This window comes from Typopeltis vanoorti, chromosome 15 (assembly GCF_054136105.1).
Source record: "Typopeltis vanoorti isolate ZY-2024b chromosome 15, IOZ_Tvanoo_1.0, whole genome shotgun sequence".
Classification (NCBI taxonomy): domain Eukaryota; kingdom Metazoa; phylum Arthropoda; class Arachnida; order Uropygi; family Thelyphonidae; genus Typopeltis; species Typopeltis vanoorti.
In genome coordinates, this window is record NC_143563.1 from 94,632,387 (window position 1) to 94,651,691 (window position 19,305).

A 19,305-nucleotide genomic window follows, 5' to 3' on the forward strand; every position below is an offset into this window, starting at 1 on the left:
AGACATCAGCTTAAACTGCAGGAAACTGATGAAGCTGGGGACTTGGGGATGGTTGTTGACAGGGAGTTGAAGTTTAGTGGACGTATTGCAAAAGTAGACCAAACAGCACAGTCAAGGGACCTCTTAGATGAGTATGTGACTCCATGGGACCATAGATAATAATAATAATAATAACGTGGTTGTTGAAGAAAACACTAGCAAGCAGGGATAGGGAAGTTAGGGATCTGGACTACTGCAGACTCCGGGTGACCAAGTCTGCATGCAAATCCGGTCACCCGGATTTCATGGGGATGAAGTAGTAGAGATGATCTAGGAGATTAGTGACAAAGATTGTTGCAGGTCTATTGGAATGCTCCTTATGAGAGTAGATTGATGGTTGGGCTTCAAAAAAAATAAAAAAAAACCTAGCTGATAGGCAAAAAACGAGAAGGCATGAAAGAAGTGCATAAGTTACTAAAGGGGTTTCATAGGATTGATACTGAAGACTTTTTTTTTTTTTTTTTTTCAGTACATGGTAAGAAGGGAGAGAACAAGGAATCCCCAATGGAAGTTGTTTAAGAGTGTGGTTTTCAAGGGTGTTGGGGCTAGATTTTTTACTTGGAGGGTGATGAATGGGCAGAATGGGTTATCAGAGGTGGTTGTGAGTACTTCATCAATGAATGAGTTTAAGGAGAGGATGATAGGTATTGTAATAATAATAATGTAAATAATGGCTAGTGTGTGAATAATGGATCTCTTGCCGTGAGTCTTCTGACTCTAAGGAGATACCTGTATAATAGTAATATTTCAACTCCAGCTTCTACTGATGTTGCCTTCATGAGGTTGAAATACACTAATAAACTGATTATTGCATTATTCAGCTATATCCTCTGCATTGTTTACCATTGTTGAAAAGACTGATGATCCATTAGTGTGGTGGCAAAAATGAAAAGAAAAATAGGACTAAATTATGGCAGTGCTTAGGCAATATCACCTCTTCTACTGCTATATCACCATCAGGTCCAAAGCAAAATCAGCTGCAGAAACAAATTATGATATAATTATATCTTCATCAGATGAAGATGAGACGTTGTTAAATAGTTGCACCCATGATGCCATTAATTCCATAGGGCACTCCCTCAAGACATGTGGAAATATACTGTCAAATCCTACTGCCTTATTAATATCAGGTTTACAAATTCCTCATATACTTCTTGCTTATTCACCATCAGTCCCTCCTCCACCGTACATTCTACACACTCCAGCTTTTTGTTACCATTTCTGCCAGTGTTATCAACTAACATCATCCTCCCATTTTTACCTCTACTTGTCACATATTGAAAGAACTCAATAGGATTTTTCTTAGCTTGATTGGCTAATTTTTTCTCATACTCCACTTTTGCTATCTTTACCAACTGAGTTACCTTCCTGGCCTGCTCTTTGTACTCTTCATGCAAGTGATCATTATCAACATTCATTTTGTGTTGCCTCCACAGTGCCTTCTTCTTCCAGATTTCATGTTTAATCTCTTCATTCATCAGATTTACTCCTACCTTTTTTAGCCTTTTCACCTTTTGGAATACACTCACACATTGCTGCTGTTAAATAGCTCTCTTGGTCAATGCACAACATACAGTGTGTATATCCTTCCCACTCAATTCCTCTTTCCATGCTGTAGGCTCCCATTTGTCTCCTAAGCTCTCCATAATCACCAGCCTTGTAGTTCCGTATATATATATATATATCCCTTCTTTAAAGAACTTCTCATGTGACTGGCTGCAACCCATGTGATCACTTCATGGTCACTTTCTCCAACCGGGAGAAGATTAGACACTCTATTCAAAGTCACATCCTCTTATGATATAACCGGATCTAAGACTCTTAATCCTCGTGTACACTCCATTACGTACTGTGTGAGATTGTTGTCCCTTAAGAACTTCAGAAATTCATTCTCCTTATTCTCTTAGTATCTCTTCATTTCATTCAATATTACTGTAGTTTAAATTACCCGCAATGATCACCCTTTGCTTGCTCACTAAGCCAAGTTGCCTTCTTTGTTTCCATCTTCTACATTCCCTGGTATGTAGCAACATCCCCACCAAATATCTCATTCTATCAACCTCCACTTCACACCATACTGTTTGAAAACCACTGTTACTTTTTTATTCTTGTATCTCAACCTTGCTTGGACATAATTCTCCTGCTATGATTAGCAGCACTCGCCCTTCCTTCATTATCATGAATGTTTTAATCTTTCTTCAATCTTTTATAAAATCAGTTCTTAATGAGTCTATTTTTTTTGTTTAAAACATTTTTTATGTAATATTTAATTCAGAATTTTTTAAGAGATCTAATTCAGTATGCTTTGGCCAGATATTCAGTGCTTCAAAATGCCAAATTGGAAACTGAATATTTGGTATTCATTTATTCAGCAAATCATGCTTTGGTGCATCTCTGGTTTACACTACTTAAACGTCCACCTACACACTATGCGCTATCTACAAGCTACACTTATAGTATTTTTGTCTGTTACTTGCATATATTCTCTGGACAGTTTGCCTGTACATGGGATGAAAAACTTGAGAGAAAAATCCTGCTCTGTATGAGAACAGTTAACTCTCGTTTCATCATATGATTCATTATAATAATGATTATTATTACATTACAACTCCATGCAGTCCAAAGACTCATCAAGGGAGGACACCTACTCTACAACTCTGTCTTCACCACTCAATCCACCAACTACAATGAACCACAACTACCATCATCTACACCAACGGCATCTACTACCATCATCACCACTAGTATTTTCACAGGCAATGAAAAACATCTATGCCCATGGTAGGATTCGAACCCACAGCCTTTTGACTGGAGAGCAAATATACTGACAACTTGGCCAACCAGGCCAGCTATAGAATCAAACTCATCATTCTCTTCCTTTTGGCTATCTATTACTGAAGAGTGCAAACATCACTTCCACTGAGCTACACAGGCTCAAAACAAGCAAACCTTATGATCCAGATGCGACTTGAACATGCAACCTTGTGACCTGCAGTCAGATGTGCTGCCATTGCACCACCGACCCACTAAATGATACAATAAATATTGCTTATTATTCTACCAGCTTCTGTTTGGAGGCAATATATATATATATAGGCAATATTGCAAAAGGAATAATGTAGAATTTGGGGATCTGTGGTCATCTGTTTGACTGAAAGAAGGATTTGTACAATGCTGATGGACTGCATCTTAATGGTTTTGGTGTTAGGTGTCTGGAGGGAAGCAAGTGAGTTTGTGTGAAGGCAACCATGAAGCAAGTGAGTGTGAGAATGATCAAGCAAAAATATTATTATTATTACCCCAAGACCTCATGGAGTCAAAGGCTCATCTGGGAGGTCCTTTTATCACACACATCTCATCATACCGTATCTTAAATACACTCAAACTCCTTGCAGACACCACACTCTCAGGCAAGGCATTACAATCATTCACAACTCTGCACAAAAAAAACCTGCCTCTCACTCCCCTAACTCACACCCTCTTTATACAGTTTCCAGGGATGACTTCTGCTTCTCCACCTATCTCATGTAGAACTTCTCCAGCATTAATCCTATAACAACCCCTTACCAACTTGTAGGTCTCTATCATATCTCCCCTCTTCCTCCTGTCCACCAGACTCTGCAAATTACATCTTCTCAATCTTTTCTTATTCTCGACATTCCAGAGAAACTACCTTAGTCAATCACCTTTGGACCCTTTCCAACATCTCTTCGTCCTTCTGAAAACACCAGGTGACCAAATCTGGGCAGAATAGTTCATGTGTGGCCTAATCAAAGCCTTATACAACAGAACAAGAATCTGTTCTTGTTCTGCAAGAACAAGAACAGATTCTTCTACAAGTCAGTGTCCTCTGCAGCATTCCCAGAAGCCTTTGTGTTGTCTTCACAATTTTGGCTATGTGTCCCCTAAATTTCAGATCCTTATCCACTATCACCCCCCCCCCAGATCTTTGATTTCCGCCACCTCCAACAATATATCCTCACCAAGCATAAATTCTGCATCCCATTTTTGTTTTCTAAATTTTAAAACCTTACATTTTTCAACATTGAACTCACATCCCCATTTCTGTGCCCAATCACTCAATTTATTCAAGTCTTCTTGTAAGGCTACAAAATCTTCCCTACTTTTCATCGTTCGTCCCAACTTTGCATCAAATGCAAACAACTGAATATCTCCATCCAAATCTTCACCAATATAATTAATATACAAGTTAAACAGTAATGGCCCTAAAACAGACCCCTGAGGCATTCCATTAGTGACTTTCCCTTTCCTGGATATCGCTCCCCCATACACGACTTGTTGATACCTATCAGATAGCCAGTCTCCAATCCAATGCACTAATCTAATATCCAACTCCATCTGCTCTAGTTTGACTGTCAACTTATCATGAGGTAATCTATCAAAAGCCTTTGCGAAATCCAAGTATATTACTGTGTATCCTAAGTAAGAACTAAAACATGACCTCCCTTTAGCAAATCCATACTGCCCATCAAAAATAATACTATTGTTGTAATCCAATTCTGGATCCTAGTTCTTACAAGCTTTCTCCATGAACTTAACCACAACACCTGACACAGATAGGCTTATGGTTTGATGCTTGAGCTTATAGTTTGATGCTCACCTCCTTTATGAAGGGGCACAATCTTGCCCTCCTTCCACTCCTTAGGAACTTGACCGAGTGCTAGACTTGTATTAAAAAATACGTCAAGGTAGGTGTCAACTCCCTGGCACATTCCTTCAGAATATGTGGTGATATATTATCAAGCCCCGCAGCCTTATTAACATCTAATTTGCTCAACTCCCTATTCTCACTTACAGTCAGTCTTTCCTCCTCATCATCAATTTCTCTCGATCTCTCCATGAAGTCACATTCACAAGATTGAAAGACCTTTATGAACTGCTCATTTAGTATCTCCACCACATCAATGTCATCCTTCCATAATCATTCTTTCTTTTGCTGGCTACATATTGAAAGAACTCCTTAGGATTCTTTTTGGCTTCATTAGCTAACTGCTAATGAAGCTAACTTTACATTAGCTAACATTAGCTAACTACCCTCACCAACCAAGTCGCCAGCCTTGCCTGGTTTTTGTAAATCTCGTGGAATTGGTTATTTCCACTTCTCTTATGCTGCCTCCATAATGCCCTTTTTCTCTGTATCGCATGCTTAATCTCTTTATTCATCCATCTCACACCTACCTTATTTAACCTTCTCACCCTTGGAATGCATTTAGACATTGCATCTACTAGATAATTTTTGAAAATCCCCCATACTACATTGATCTCTTTTCCAGCTAACTCCTCATTCCATGCTACAGCTGCAAGCTTTCTCCTGAGCTCTTCATAATCCCCCCCCCCCCTTGTAGCTCCACATATACCCTTTTCTCACAGAGGTCCTCACACTGCTAGCAACCACCCAGGTAATCACCTCATGGTCACTCTCACCAATTGGTGGATGATTTGACACGTCATTTATAATTACATCCTCTGATGAGATGACCAAATCCAAGACCCTCAATCCTTGTGTGCCCTCTTCTATCCTCACAAAACACATCATACCCTTCCATCTCTATTCCTGTCAGGATGTCGTCCTCTTCCAACTATGTCTCACTTATTCCAACAATCTTTGGGTGAACAGATGCAATTAGTGCAACGATTTCATCTGCCTTGTTTCTTATACTTCTAGCATTTGTATACAAACACAACAGCTCATTTCTGGATCTCCAGCTAGTTCCACTGATACCACTCATTCGATGTGATCTCTCCATGCTCGACTGGGGCCATTTCTCTTTCTGCTTATTTATTTTAGAACCCTCTTCAATTCCAACTGTTTCCTCGTGATCCCAGGTCATCCCATTCCTTTACTGTCTACACATGCTCTCACATCCTCTTGGTGCATCCACCTTTCTCATGCTGTGTACCCCTGTCCACCCTGAGCCTCCCAGTTTCCTTGTTCCTCTTGCACACCCATTCTCTCATTTTCTGTACTCATGCCACTCACTTCCCCATTCATAACCAGCTCTTCAATCCCTCCTGTCTTACTCTCCTGCTCTTCCACATCACTTCCCACTTGATCTGATTCATTCTCTCTACTCACTTCTCTACCTTCCAGCAGCAATCTCTCCAAGCAACTCACATCATAACCATCAAATGCACTCCATCACTCCTATACAGTTCACTTCATCCTTCAAACTCATTCCACACATTAACAAACTCTACTCCCCTCTTCTCACACATTTCAGCCAACATATCATTTGTAATCCTTGCTCTCTGCCTCATCTCACCACAGTCATACCTAAGCAACAAGTTTACTACCCTTCCTGTTACACTATTCTCTTTTATCCATCTAAGCAGCCTCCTGATATCCATTCTGACGTGCTCTTTGTTCTCTGTCAAATCATTCATACCTATTAAAACCATTAACTCCTTTACTCGCTCCCCCCTCATATCCAATGCCTCAATCACTCTATCATTTTACTGCCTGGAAAACATACCTTGTGCAACCTATCATCCAGCACACCTTTAATAATGAATAGGTTAGTCAATTTAGAAAGTAAAGGTGGGTTGGGAATAAAGGGATGTTGCCATTTTTATATACTAATGCCAGAAGTATCCGGAACAAAAAAGGACGAGTTTTTTGGCATTGATCAGTGCAAACCTCGCGAAAAGTTATAGGCATTAGTGAAACTTGGCTAACAGCAGATGATGTAGTTACAGGGATTGAATGTGAAGGGTTTAGTATTTTCAAGGATGTTAGAGAAGATAGGATGGGGATAGGAGTACTGTTGATGAAAGCAGATGAATTGCAACCAAAAAGAATAGGAGACAGGTAGGAAGGTAGCTGTTCATTTGAAGCAATCTGGTGTGAGATTAAGACCTGTAAGAAAATAGACAGTTGGTTGTTGCTATAGGGCAGGGAATTCCACAGATGATCTGGAAGACATGCATCACCAAATTAGTACAATGAGTATATGTCGAGTGATTATTTTGGGAGACTTCAACTATGGAGATATAGACTGGAAGGATGAAAGATCGCATGGCAGAAAGGAAATAGAATTCATACACCTGCTGAGAGAAAATTACTTAAGGCAGCATGTGATGGAGGAGACTAGGGGTGGGAGAGTATTGGACCTGGTCATAGGATTAGAAGAGCTATCCATAACCAAGTTGACAACATTGCCTCCAATTGGTGAAAGTGACCATGCAGTCTTGACTTGGGAAATTGTAAAACATGAGGAATATTCTATCAAGAATGGGTATTTGTGGAACTAAAAGGCAGGTGATTATGACATGCTTAGGAAGATGCTTAAATCTGTACCATGTCCTAAAACACTGCAGGGTAAAGTTGTTAGTAGTGCATGGGATATAGTTAAGGGTAATCTAGAGCAGGGTTTCCCAAATTGTGTTCCGTGGAAAGTGAATAAGTGTTCCGTGATGTCAGTGACCAAGCCATGTATTTTTAAACATGGAAGTAGTTCGGGAAAGGGAATACCGCTGTTTATGACCGGTCATAAAAATTGCCTGCAAGCTGATTACAACAATGGGCAGCATATCCTCTGTTTTCAAAACTGAACGAAATAACATCTGTGTTGCAAATGTCAGTGACCAAGCTGCATATTTTTAAACATGGAAATATTCATGAATTATTGTTAATTTTCACACATCAAAATCTTTCAACATTGGGGAAAGGGAATACTGTTGTTTATGATTGGTCCTAAAAATTGCCTGCAAGCTGATTACAACAATGGGCTGTGTATCCTCTGTTCTCAAAACTGAACGAAATAACATCTGTGTTGCAAATGTTAGTGACCAATCAGCAAGGAAGTATAAAGAAAATTTTTCCACTGAAATTGAAGGTCAAGGTAGTCTGTATCCAGTTCTCAAATCTAGTAATACTGAATACTTTCTTCGCAAATTCGTATTGTAGGGTGAAAGTGCTTGTTTCGAAACCGTAGTGGCGTGATTTTTTAAAAGTAATAGGCCTACAGATTTAAATTTTAATATGAATAAGAGACAAGGGACTTTGTTTAATTTTGGTGTTAAGAAAGCTCTTATTGAAGGTGTTTGTGATGCAACAGATAGTGATTCATCCTATAATAATATTATAAATTTTTGGTGATCAGAATGGAATATGTCAATGAAAATCATCACAAATCAATTTAATGATGTTGGCCTGAGGAAACTACAATATGCTACAAGATTTCATTAGTCCAGTGATTGATAACTGATTTAAATGTAATTTTATATTTATCAACATGTCAACCGTATACATAAGTATACAGTACTCTTTATGATTATGCCATAATTAATTATTAATACTGTAATGTATTAATAATTAATAATTAATTAATTAATTATTAATACATTACAAAATAACCAAGGTGTTCTGTGAAAATTTCAGGATTTGTGAAGCGTTCCATTGTAGGAAAAATCTGGGAAACCCTGATCTAGAGGGAAGCTGTATTAAATTGTATACCCAGGATAAGGAGGGTTAATTGAGTAGGAGTTAGATGGATGAGTAATATCATTAAGCACAAGCTACAGAAATAACTACAGAAATGAAAATGCTGTGGAAGGTATATAAAGAGAACGATGACCAGCAAACTCATGAACAGTACAAGGCTCAGGCAAGAAAGGTGACCAGCATGGCAAGGAAGGCAAAATCAGATTATGAGAAGAATTTAGCCCAGCAGGCCAAAGGAAATCCCAAAGAGTTCTTTCGTTATGTGGCAAGTAAGAGGAAGAATGACTATGGAAGATTAACCTTAATGAGTGATGATGGTCACGAGGAGATGGAAGCAGAGTTACTGAGTTTAGTAACTCTGATAACAAAATAGTCCTTACTGAGTGACCACTTTCCAAGCATATATCTTCCTAGTGAGGTTACTGCTTTAACATATATGGTAGACACTAATGTGGGAACAGAGGTGATTGAATTGGAGGTCCTTATGATATTGCAGAATATCAATGTAAATACAGCTGTGGGATTAGATGGGATATCAGCTAAAGTTTTGCGAGAATGTGCAAGAGAACTGGCAATGCCTTTGACTAAGCTGTTTAATTTGAGTTTCAGCTCTGGTAGAGTTCCAAGGGAGTGGAAAGAATGCAAAATTATTCCTTTGCATAATGGAGATTCTAAGACTACAGTAGCAAATTATAGACCAATCATATAGTATCTCAGGCATGGTGGTAAAAGTATTAGAAAAATTGATAAAAAAGAGAATTCAAGAATGGGTAGATAAAAAATATGATACTGTATGTATACTTTGTGAAGGGTTGGTCATGCCTTAGTAATTTACTAACTTTTTAAATAATAGAGTAACAGCTGAGTTGGATAAAGAAAATGGCTACACGATGATATTGCTCGATTTTGCAAAGGCATTTGACAGAATACCACATAGAACACAGTTACGCAAATTAGAAAAAATGGCACTGGTTAACTGGATAAGAGAGTGACTGCTGGTCAGATATCAAAAAGTGGTATATGGAGAGGACAGAATCGAGGCGAAAGCAGGTGACTAGTGGTGTGTTACAAGGTTCAGTGCTGGGACCATTGCTGTTTAATTTATACATGAATGATATAGGAAATAACTGAAAGGAAATGTTCAGTTGTTTGCTGATGATACAATAAAATTAGGTAGAGTAATAGTTAATCAAGACGATTTGGAGAGCAGGATGATTTAAATAGGCTGTCAGCATGGGCAAAAGTTAATGGGTGTCAGCTTAATCTCGAGATATGTAAAGTTATGCACTTTGGAATAAATAGATTACAAGCCATTTATCACATTGATGGCACTGTACTCCAGGAAATAGATGAAGCTAGAGATTTAGCAGTGGTGGTGGTAGATAGAGAGTTAAAGTTTAGAGGACATAATGCTAAGGTAGCACATAAGATTACTTGGCTAGTGAAGAACACATTAACAAGTAGAGATAAGGAAGTTGTAATTCCTCTTTATAAGGCCTTGATATGCCCACATCTGGATTACTGTACTCAAGTCTGGTCCCCTTGGTTTCTTGGGGATGTGGAAGTAGTGGAGAGGATTCAGAAGCGAGTGACCAAGATGGTGAGTGGCCTGTGGAATGTGCCTGTGACGATTAATTGCAGAAGTTGGTTGATAGGAGAGAAAGAGGGGGATATGATAGAAACATTTGAGTTGCTTAAAGAATTTTATAGAATAGATGCAGGGAAATATTTCAGCATTTGGCTAGAGGACCAGAACAAGGGGGTCATCCCTGAAAGTTGGATAAAGGTGTGGTCAGTAGGGATGTGAGGACTAGTTTTTTGCTTGCAGAGTGGTGAATGAGTGGAATGGGTTGTCACAGTCAGTTGTGAGTGCTTTTTCTGTTAATGGGTTCAAGGAGAGGTATGGCAGATTGGGTCTCCCGCGATGATTCTTTGGACTTCATGGAGGCTCCCGTATAGTATTAATAAAAATAATAATATGTTTAGTTAATAATTATTTCAGTTTAGTACAGTAACTCTGAATTTCACTGCTTAATATCTCATTTGACATATATTTCAATGATGCTTTTTCTGTTAATGGGTTCAAGGAGAGGTATGGTAGATTGGGTCTCCCGCGATGATTCTTCGGACTTCATGGAGGCTCCCGTATAGTATTAATAATAATAATAATAATATATTGAGAAGGTTTTTTCTTGAGTTAATAATTATTTCAGTTTAGTAGAGTAAATCTGAATTTCACTGCTTAATATCTTATTTGACATATATTTCAATGATGCATATAATTTTTGTTAAGATAGAAATGCAGAGATCATATTAATATTATGTAAAATGATTGTTAATTATTTTCTCTAAATAAATTAAGTGCATAAAATTTTCAGATAATGATGACGTAACATCTTGCTTGTTCAGTGGGGTACACTATTCTGATGGTGAAGAATGGAATCCTGATCCATGTACATCTTGCAAGTGCTTGTTAGGAAATGTGGTTTGTGATTCAGAAGAGTGTCGTGAAGTTGAATGCAAGACACAAAAATACATTCCTTTAGGCAAATGTTGTCCAGTTTGTGCTGGTAAGTAAGGGCAAAAGAAATGTAAAGTAATAATTATTGTTAAAGTAATGTGTTCTTTTATTATTAAAATAAAATTGAAAAATCAGAGTAATACTAGTTTTTAAACCTACACTTCTTAGTGTATACACTAATTTCAATGATAGAATATTTTTTTAATGCTACTTTAGGTGTTCCACCTTTCTCTTTCAAAGCATTCTTTTTTCTCTTCATGTTATTAGAACAAGTCTTTATTGTTTATAGCTGACAAGAAGATAGTTGTCTTTTGTCAGCTGTAAACATATCAGTTTTGCTTTACTTTATTTATGTAGTCTTGTGTCTCAACCCACGTAAAATTACAGAAATGTCAAAACACAGATTATTTGGTAGGAAACGCATAAATTGTAACTGGGATATAAAGTAGGAGTTTGGATAACTTGTGATGTTCATGTTGTTGCCATCCTAGATGTATTATTAAAATCACCTTTTTAACCTTTTTATTACCTTTCTCATATTTATCACCTTTTAAATTTCATCAAAATATCCCTAGCATCTTTGGAGATTAATTTTCAGTAGTTACATACACGAGGGGGGGGGGACTCTTGAAAGTTCTGATAAACACCTAGAACAAAAAAAGATATTAAAGCAACTGATATAACCACAAGAAAGAACATATGAGAATATAAGAACATAAGTTACCTTCATAACTCTGTTATTAATATGTGCTTTCTTGTGGTTATATCAGATGCTTTAATATCATTTTCATTTTCTTCTAGGTGTTTATCAAAACTTTTCAGGACCCCCCCCCCCACCACATAGCTGTCCAGAATTAGTTCCTTTAGGAATTCAAAATAGAAATTTAATTACATTCATAGCAGGATTAATTAAAAAGTTGACAATAATTGTGTGTGTGCACAGAAGTACTCCATGGTTTAAGATAAGTTACTGTTCCTTTTCATGTGGATTTTTTGTTGACTGTCTTTAACATAATTTCTTAGGAGAGGGAGAAAGCATTCATTTTAAATTGTGAAAATCTTTTAATGCTTGATTGGGTTTCTTAGTTTTTCTTTCAATATTCATTTAAGTACTTTTTTTTAATATTATTATCATAGAAGGCTAGATTTGCCATGTTACATTAAGTGCATGCCTTATGTTTCTTGATTCTGTAAGCCTGTTTTTAGCTTAATCTCTGTTTTGAAGATTTACAGGAGTAAGGTACATTAAATACCTGAATAAGAAACAGGAGGTAATCCACCTTTGGTGGCTTGACTGAAGGGGAATCTGCTTTACTAGCTGCATTTCATACTGATAGAATTCTTCCTTTCTTTCTCTCTCTTTTTGACAGTACATTTTGATTGAAAGAGGATAATGCTTTGGAATAAAGCTTTCTCTATTAGTTGATAAGTAGGACTTTGTGCTTCCTACTTTTCATTATCATTCTAGATTTTTAAAAGTTGTTCTTACTCTTAACTCTTTAATGTAATTGCAAAACTCTTAGAATTAAAATAAAGGCACCAAATCAGATCTGTATGTTCTTCTCAGTAATGTCAATAATCTAAATAAAGAAAAGAAAAATGCATATCAGGACTTATCGGCATGCATGTCAAATTAGTGCATATTTTATATATTTCTCTTTTAAACAGAATGATAGAGGAAATATTAGGCAAAGCAAGTGTTTGATGCCAGGATGGGTTGCAAGAAATCCAAGGTTGCAAGATTATTTTACCATGAGTTAACTTATGAATTAGACATACTTTATTCCAACAATGAGTGCTGAAAATATAAGATATCCAATGTTATCTTATAAAAATACTTTAAGATATCTTATTCGATATCCATTAAGATATGAGATATCCGAAACCATATTATATTAATAGGATTATGCTAGGAGGAACTAATCAAACTAGAGATTTCAGAGTGTTATTAGATAAGAAGTTGAAGTTGAGGAACCTCATGCCTAAGATTGCAAATATAATCCAAAGGATAATTGCTGTGCTCAAATGAACATCACGAAAGGATAAGGAAGTCAATTTTTCTTCTTTATAAGGCCTTGATTCAATCTCACCTGACTATTGTACAGATCTGGTTTCATGGTTTCAGAGGTTGATGCAGGTATGGTGGAGTGTTAAAGATGATATTGAGATTGTGGGATGCAGATTATGATGACAGAGTGAAAATGTGTGGACCGCAGACACTAACAAACAGGAGAAAGAGGGTGATATTCTCAATTAGGTCTCTATTATGAATTCAGTAAAAATGAGGGAGCTAGATTTTTCTCTCATAGAGCAGTGTTGATTGGAATGGTTTACCTTTGGAGGTGGTAAGTGTAGGTAGTGTGAATGAATTAAGAAAAGGTATGACAGCTGGTGTGAGTGATATTTTGGCCTTTGTTGATGAGTCCCTGACTCTGTTGCTCATTAGGATTATGTCATCAGCATATAAAATTTCTCATGGGGCAGGTTGTTGAATGTCTGCTGTTAGATAGTCCATGACCAAGTTAAACAGAAGCAGACTTAGCACTGATCCTCGATGTACTCCCACCTTGATCTCCAATTCTTTGTTGGTTCCTGCTGGGCCTCTCACTTTTGTTGTCACATTCCAGTATGTCTTTCATTTGGTTAATATAATATTCAGGACTTTCTGTGATCTCATTGCTGTCCATATTAATTTCTGTGGAACCCAATCAAAGGCCTTTTTGAGGTCAATAAATACTAGATGCAGGTTCTTTTTGTTAACTTTGTGTCTTTCTTGTAAATTTCTGTGTATGGCATCAATTGAGGATTTTCCTGAGATGAACTCACACTGATTTTTAAGTGACATTTATTTGCTCCTGAAACCTCTGATTAAGCACTCTTGAATGTGTGAGAGATGAGTTTTTTTGGCTGTGTAATTTTTGTTCCTTTCTTTTTGTACCATTTTATGAATTACTTTGTAATTCATAGAATGGTATCAGATAGCTTTTCCTTCATTTGTTTGGCATTCTCCTGGATCCTGTTGAAAAGATTTTGTCAGTAAGGCTACACCTATCATACCCAATATTTTCCACAATTCAGCCTGGATATCATCAGGTCCTGCGGCTTTGTTGTTTGCCATTTTGCCAACTGCTCTCTTTACTTCTGATTCTATGATCTCCAGCACAGAATTTTCTGTTGTTGGTAGATCGGGCAAAATCATCCACGCTATTAGCTTTTGCTTATGATACAGTTTTTCTCACATCCTTGTTTGCTTCCTGATATGCAGTGTGATTTTCTTTAGTTTTAGTTTGCTGCCATTGTTTGAAAATTTGAAAAGGCATTTCTTATTATGGAGGTCATCCTTTACTTCTTCTTTCCATCATCTGGTTTTCTTTTTGCTGTTTATTATTATTATTATTATTATTATTATTATTATTATTATTATTAAGGCCTCCATGGAGTCAAAAGACTCATCGTGGCAGGTCCTTCCTAAGAACATAAAGTCTGTCAAGACTCATCGAGGGGGAGGTCCCCCCCCCCCCAAGAAACACAAAGTCTATCATACCACTCCTTAAACTCATTGACCGTTCTCGCTCTCACCATTGTCAACCCTGTAACCACCGCTCAACAGTTTAAAAGTCTCAATCATATCACCTCTCCTTCTTCTATCCACCAAACTCTGCAGTCCACATTCCCTCAGCCGATCCTCATAACTAACATGGTACAATCTTGAAACCATCTTTGTTAACCGCCGTTGTACCCTTTCCACAGTTAATTTATCACCTTCAAATCCTGGGGACCAAATCTGAGAACAGTAGTCTATGTGTGGTCTGATCAGAGACTTATACAACGGAATGATAACCCTTTTATCTCTGCAGATCAGTGTCCTTCTCATAATTGCAGCAATCTTCTGTGTTACCTTCACCACCTTTGCAATATGTCCCCTCAACTTCAGGTTTCTATCAATCATCAACCCCAGATATCTTGTTTCCCCTACTTCCTCCAGTATAACTCCTCCCATAGGTATGCAGCATCCCATCGATGTTTTCCAAACCTCAAGACCTTACATTTTGCTGCATTAAACCGATATCCCCCATTCATTTGCCCATCTATCTAGCTTATTTAAATCGTCTTGCAGGGATACTGCATCTGCACTATTACTAATAATCCTTCCCAGCTTCACATCATCTGCAAACAATTGAATATCCCCTTGCAATCCACTGACAATGTCATTGATATAAAGGTTAAACAATATAGGTCCTAGTACTGAGCCCTGTGGGACCCCACTTGTAACCCGCTGCCTCTTTGAAACTGCTCCACCATACACAACTCTCTGATACCTATCAGACAGCCAATCCTGAATCTAGTTGACTAATCTGACATCCAGACCCATGTGCTGCAACTTAAATATCAGCTTATCATGTGGCACCATGTCAAATGCCTTCACTAAGTCTAAGAAAATTGCAGTATATGCCTTTCCCTCATCTAATGTTCTTGTAACTTTATTATAAAAGGCTAGCATATTGCTAAAACAAGAGCGCCCTTTCACAAATCCATGTTGACTCTCACAGATAACATTACCCTCATCTGCCCAATGCTGTATACGGTCCCTCACTGCTTTCTCCAAGATCTTAACAACTACTGATGATGCACAAACTGGCCTATAATTAGACACTTCCAGTCTGTTACCACCCTTATGTAATGGCACTATCTTACCTTCCTTCCATTCCCTGGGCACCTTTCTCGCAGCCATACTTTCATTGAAAAGCCAGGTTAAAGGCACTGTTCCCTAGCACATTCTCTCAAAACTCATGGTGAAATACCATCCAGTCCCAAAGCTTTACTGACATCCAGAGTACTCAGTATCTGAAACATGCTCTCCTCCTGTACCTCTAAACCTTGAACCTGCCCTATCCCTTTAACATTAAAACTGACTCCTCTAGGATGAAATACTCCAATAAAGTGTTCATTGAACAATTCCACTATGTCCTCTGCATCAGTCACTCTATTCCCATTTTTATCACACAATATCATTCTTCCACAGTCATTTCTTCTCTTATTGGCCACATAGCTAAAAAATTCCCTAGGATTTTCTTTGGATCTTAGTGCCAATCTCCTCTCATATTCCAGTTTCGCTTTCCTTACCACACTAGTCACTCTTCTGTCTTATATTCTTCATGCATCTTCTCTTCACCTGTGTCCTTATATCTCTTCCATAGCCTCTTTTTCGCATGCAATTCCTGTTTAATATTGTTTGTCATCCACTTTACTCCAAATTGTGTCCTCTTCTTCACTTGTAGTATACAACTTACCATTGCTGCTAACAAATATTCTTTCACAATTTCCCATGCACTAATGATATCCCAGCCTTCCAATTCCTCCCTCCATGAATCTTCCCGAAGTTGACGTCTAAGACTATTATAATCACCTGCTTTATAATTCCACATACATTCTCGTCTCTTTGATACTGCTGCATGTCTATTCATTTTCCAAGTCAAAACCATATGGCCACTCTCTCCAACTGGCAGGAGAGATGTCATCTGAGTTATTATCAACTCTTCTGATGCTATAACCAAATCCAAAACTCTTGAACCTCTTGTTCCCTCTGTTATATGTTGCCTAAGACATTTTTCCCTCAAGAATTCTAGAAATTCCATTCCCCTATCTATTGCTACATGTATCTTCCTCTCTCCAATTTATACTACTGTAGTTAAAATCTCCCATGACAATCATTCTTCTTGCACTTGCCAAACTTAACTGTCTAAACATCCCCTCGTCCCCATTCTCTGTGCTCCTGGGTCTGTAGCAACACCCCACTAAATATCCTGTCTTACCCACCTCTACTTCACACCATATGCTCTCAAAATCATTTGTCTCACTGCCTTCCAAAGCCTCCACTCTTAGAGGACATAGGTCGTCACTTATCATAAGCAGTACTCCACCACCATGCTTTCCTTTCCTATCCTGCCGAAAAATGCTGTACCCAGCGACTTCTATTCCTGTTATTATATCCTCTTCTGTTAACTATGTCTCAGTGATCTCAATAATTTTTGGCCAGGCTGATGCTATCTGTACCACCAATTCCTCTCCCTTATTCTGGACTCCTGGCATTAGTATAAAGCATATAAATGCCATTGTTTCTATACCCAGAATTATCCTCTCTAGACTCCACTGGGCTCAGTGTTACCTGATGTCGTCTCCCTGGGACACACTGACTCATTCAGAACAGCAATCTCTCCAGATGCCCACATCCTTCCTTATTCAAATGTAAGCGGTCTCTCGCATACAATTCCTCTCTTTCCTCAAACGCACTCCAAGCATCCACATATACCAGTCCTCTCTTGTCACACATTCTAGCTATTATGTCATTCAGTATTACTGCTCTTCTACTCAACTCGTCATTATCATACCTAGGCAACACGCACACTATTTTTCCTCTCTCTGTCGTCTTCCGTTCAGCCTCAAGAAAAAATCTCATATCTCTCGCTGCCCGACTTACATTACCACTCAAGTCATTTTTTCCTACCATCACAATCATCTCATCCACCCTTTCACCTCTCTTAATTGCCATAGCCACCCTTTCTATTGTTTCTCCTGGCAAATACTCCCCATGGATCATTGAGTCGCCATACATTATACCTCTTACCATTCCCTCTCTCCTATTGTTCTCCTCTTCTTTCATTCCCATAGGTCTCTCTCATTCCCTCTCCTCTACTGCTATTCTCTCTTCTGGCATTCCCATACCTGTCTCTCCTACTACTACATTCCCTCTCCTACTGTTTCCATTTTCTCCACTTCTAGCACTTCCATATGCCTTTCTCGTTCTGTCTCTCCTACTGTTTCCATCCTCTCGTCTTCTAGCATTCTCATACCTCTCTCTCTCATTCCATCTCTCCTACCGTTTCCATTCTCTTCTCTTCTAGCACTTCCATATCTCTCTCATTCCGTCTCTCCTACCGTTTCCATTCTCTCCTTTTCTAGCACTTCCATATCAATCTCTCATTCCGTCTCTCCTACTGTTTCCATCCTCTCGTCTTCTAGCATTCTCATACCTCTCTCTCATTCCATCTCTCCTACCGTTTCCATTCTCTCCTCTTCTAGCACTTCCATATTTCTCTCTCATTCCATCTCTCCTACCGTTTCCATTCTCTCCTCTTCTAGCACTTCCATATTTCTCTCTCATTCCATCTCTCCTACCGTTTCCATTCTCTCCTCTTCTAGAACTTCCATATTTCTCTCTCATTCCGTCTCTCCTATTGTTTCCATCCTCTCGTCTGCTGGCATTCCCATACCTCTCTCTCATTTCCTCTCTTCTACTGTTTCCATTCTCTCCTCTTCTAGCACCCCCATACCTCTCACTCATTCCCTCTCTTCTACTGTTTCCTTTCTCTCCTCTTCTAGCACCACCATATCTCTCACTCATTCCCTCTCTTCTACTGTTTCCTTTCTCTCCTCTTCTAACACTCAAAATTCTCTCTCTCCACTACTCTGATTTGCCTTGCATTTATCTCTTCATTCTCCTAATCTTATCTTTCATACTTCTGCTCTCATTCACAAGACATTCCACCTCCTCTTTCAGCTCATCTATCTCCCTCTGCAGGTCAGTCACTCTTAATCTAAATTCACTCTTCCAAATAAAACCATCTCCTAAACTTTCACAGTCACTCACACCTTCCACACTATCAACTATTATTTTCTCATTCACATATATATATTTTTTTCATTCTCTCCTTTCACACGACTTGTCTTCCTACATTCATTCCCCGTTCCTGGAGCAACAAGGTCGGATATTGATATTTCTAATGCACTTATTTCCTCCAACTGCCTGCATTTTGTGCACATATGCTCTTCACTCTCTTTTACAAGCCACATATCCAATTCCCGAGACGCATACATGCCGCAAGTACTGCATGCCACAAAGTCCCTTATGATATTGCTTATAATAGAGTTCTTAAATGGCAGAGGACTTGGCGATACACCACTTGCGACTGCAACTGAATCTGTCATCATTCCTTACTGCTGAGTAGCATAATCTTTAATAATTATTCAATTAAAAAAAAAAGTACAAACAATTACAAGCAAAACAAAGCATTTTATAGGCCCCCCTTCAATATGCCTAAATGGTGTGCAACCTGTTTTGCATGGTATTATTGGAAGTCATCCTATATTTTATTCACTGAGCCTCTAAATCTCTCTTGGTGCAGGCAATACACAAGATATTCACACAGATTTTGTCCTTCCTGCTGATCAAGTTTATGCTATCGGATTGTAAGGATCTTTTCTCTGCAAGCTATCAGAAGTT

The 19,305-nt window shown here is 38.3% G+C and overlaps 1 protein-coding gene across 1 annotated transcript in view; it reads left to right on the top strand.

The window, feature by feature from the left end:
- The window catches only part of LOC150098992 (uncharacterized), a 700,419-nt gene that overhangs the window by 38,525 nt on the left and 642,589 nt on the right, over positions 1-19,305 (top strand). The window contains exon 2 of the mRNA XM_090405788.1: positions 10,882-11,073. Coding sequence (XP_090261914.1) covers positions 10,882-11,073 — 192 coding nt within the window. The remainder of the gene's footprint in view (positions 1-10,881; positions 11,074-19,305) is intronic.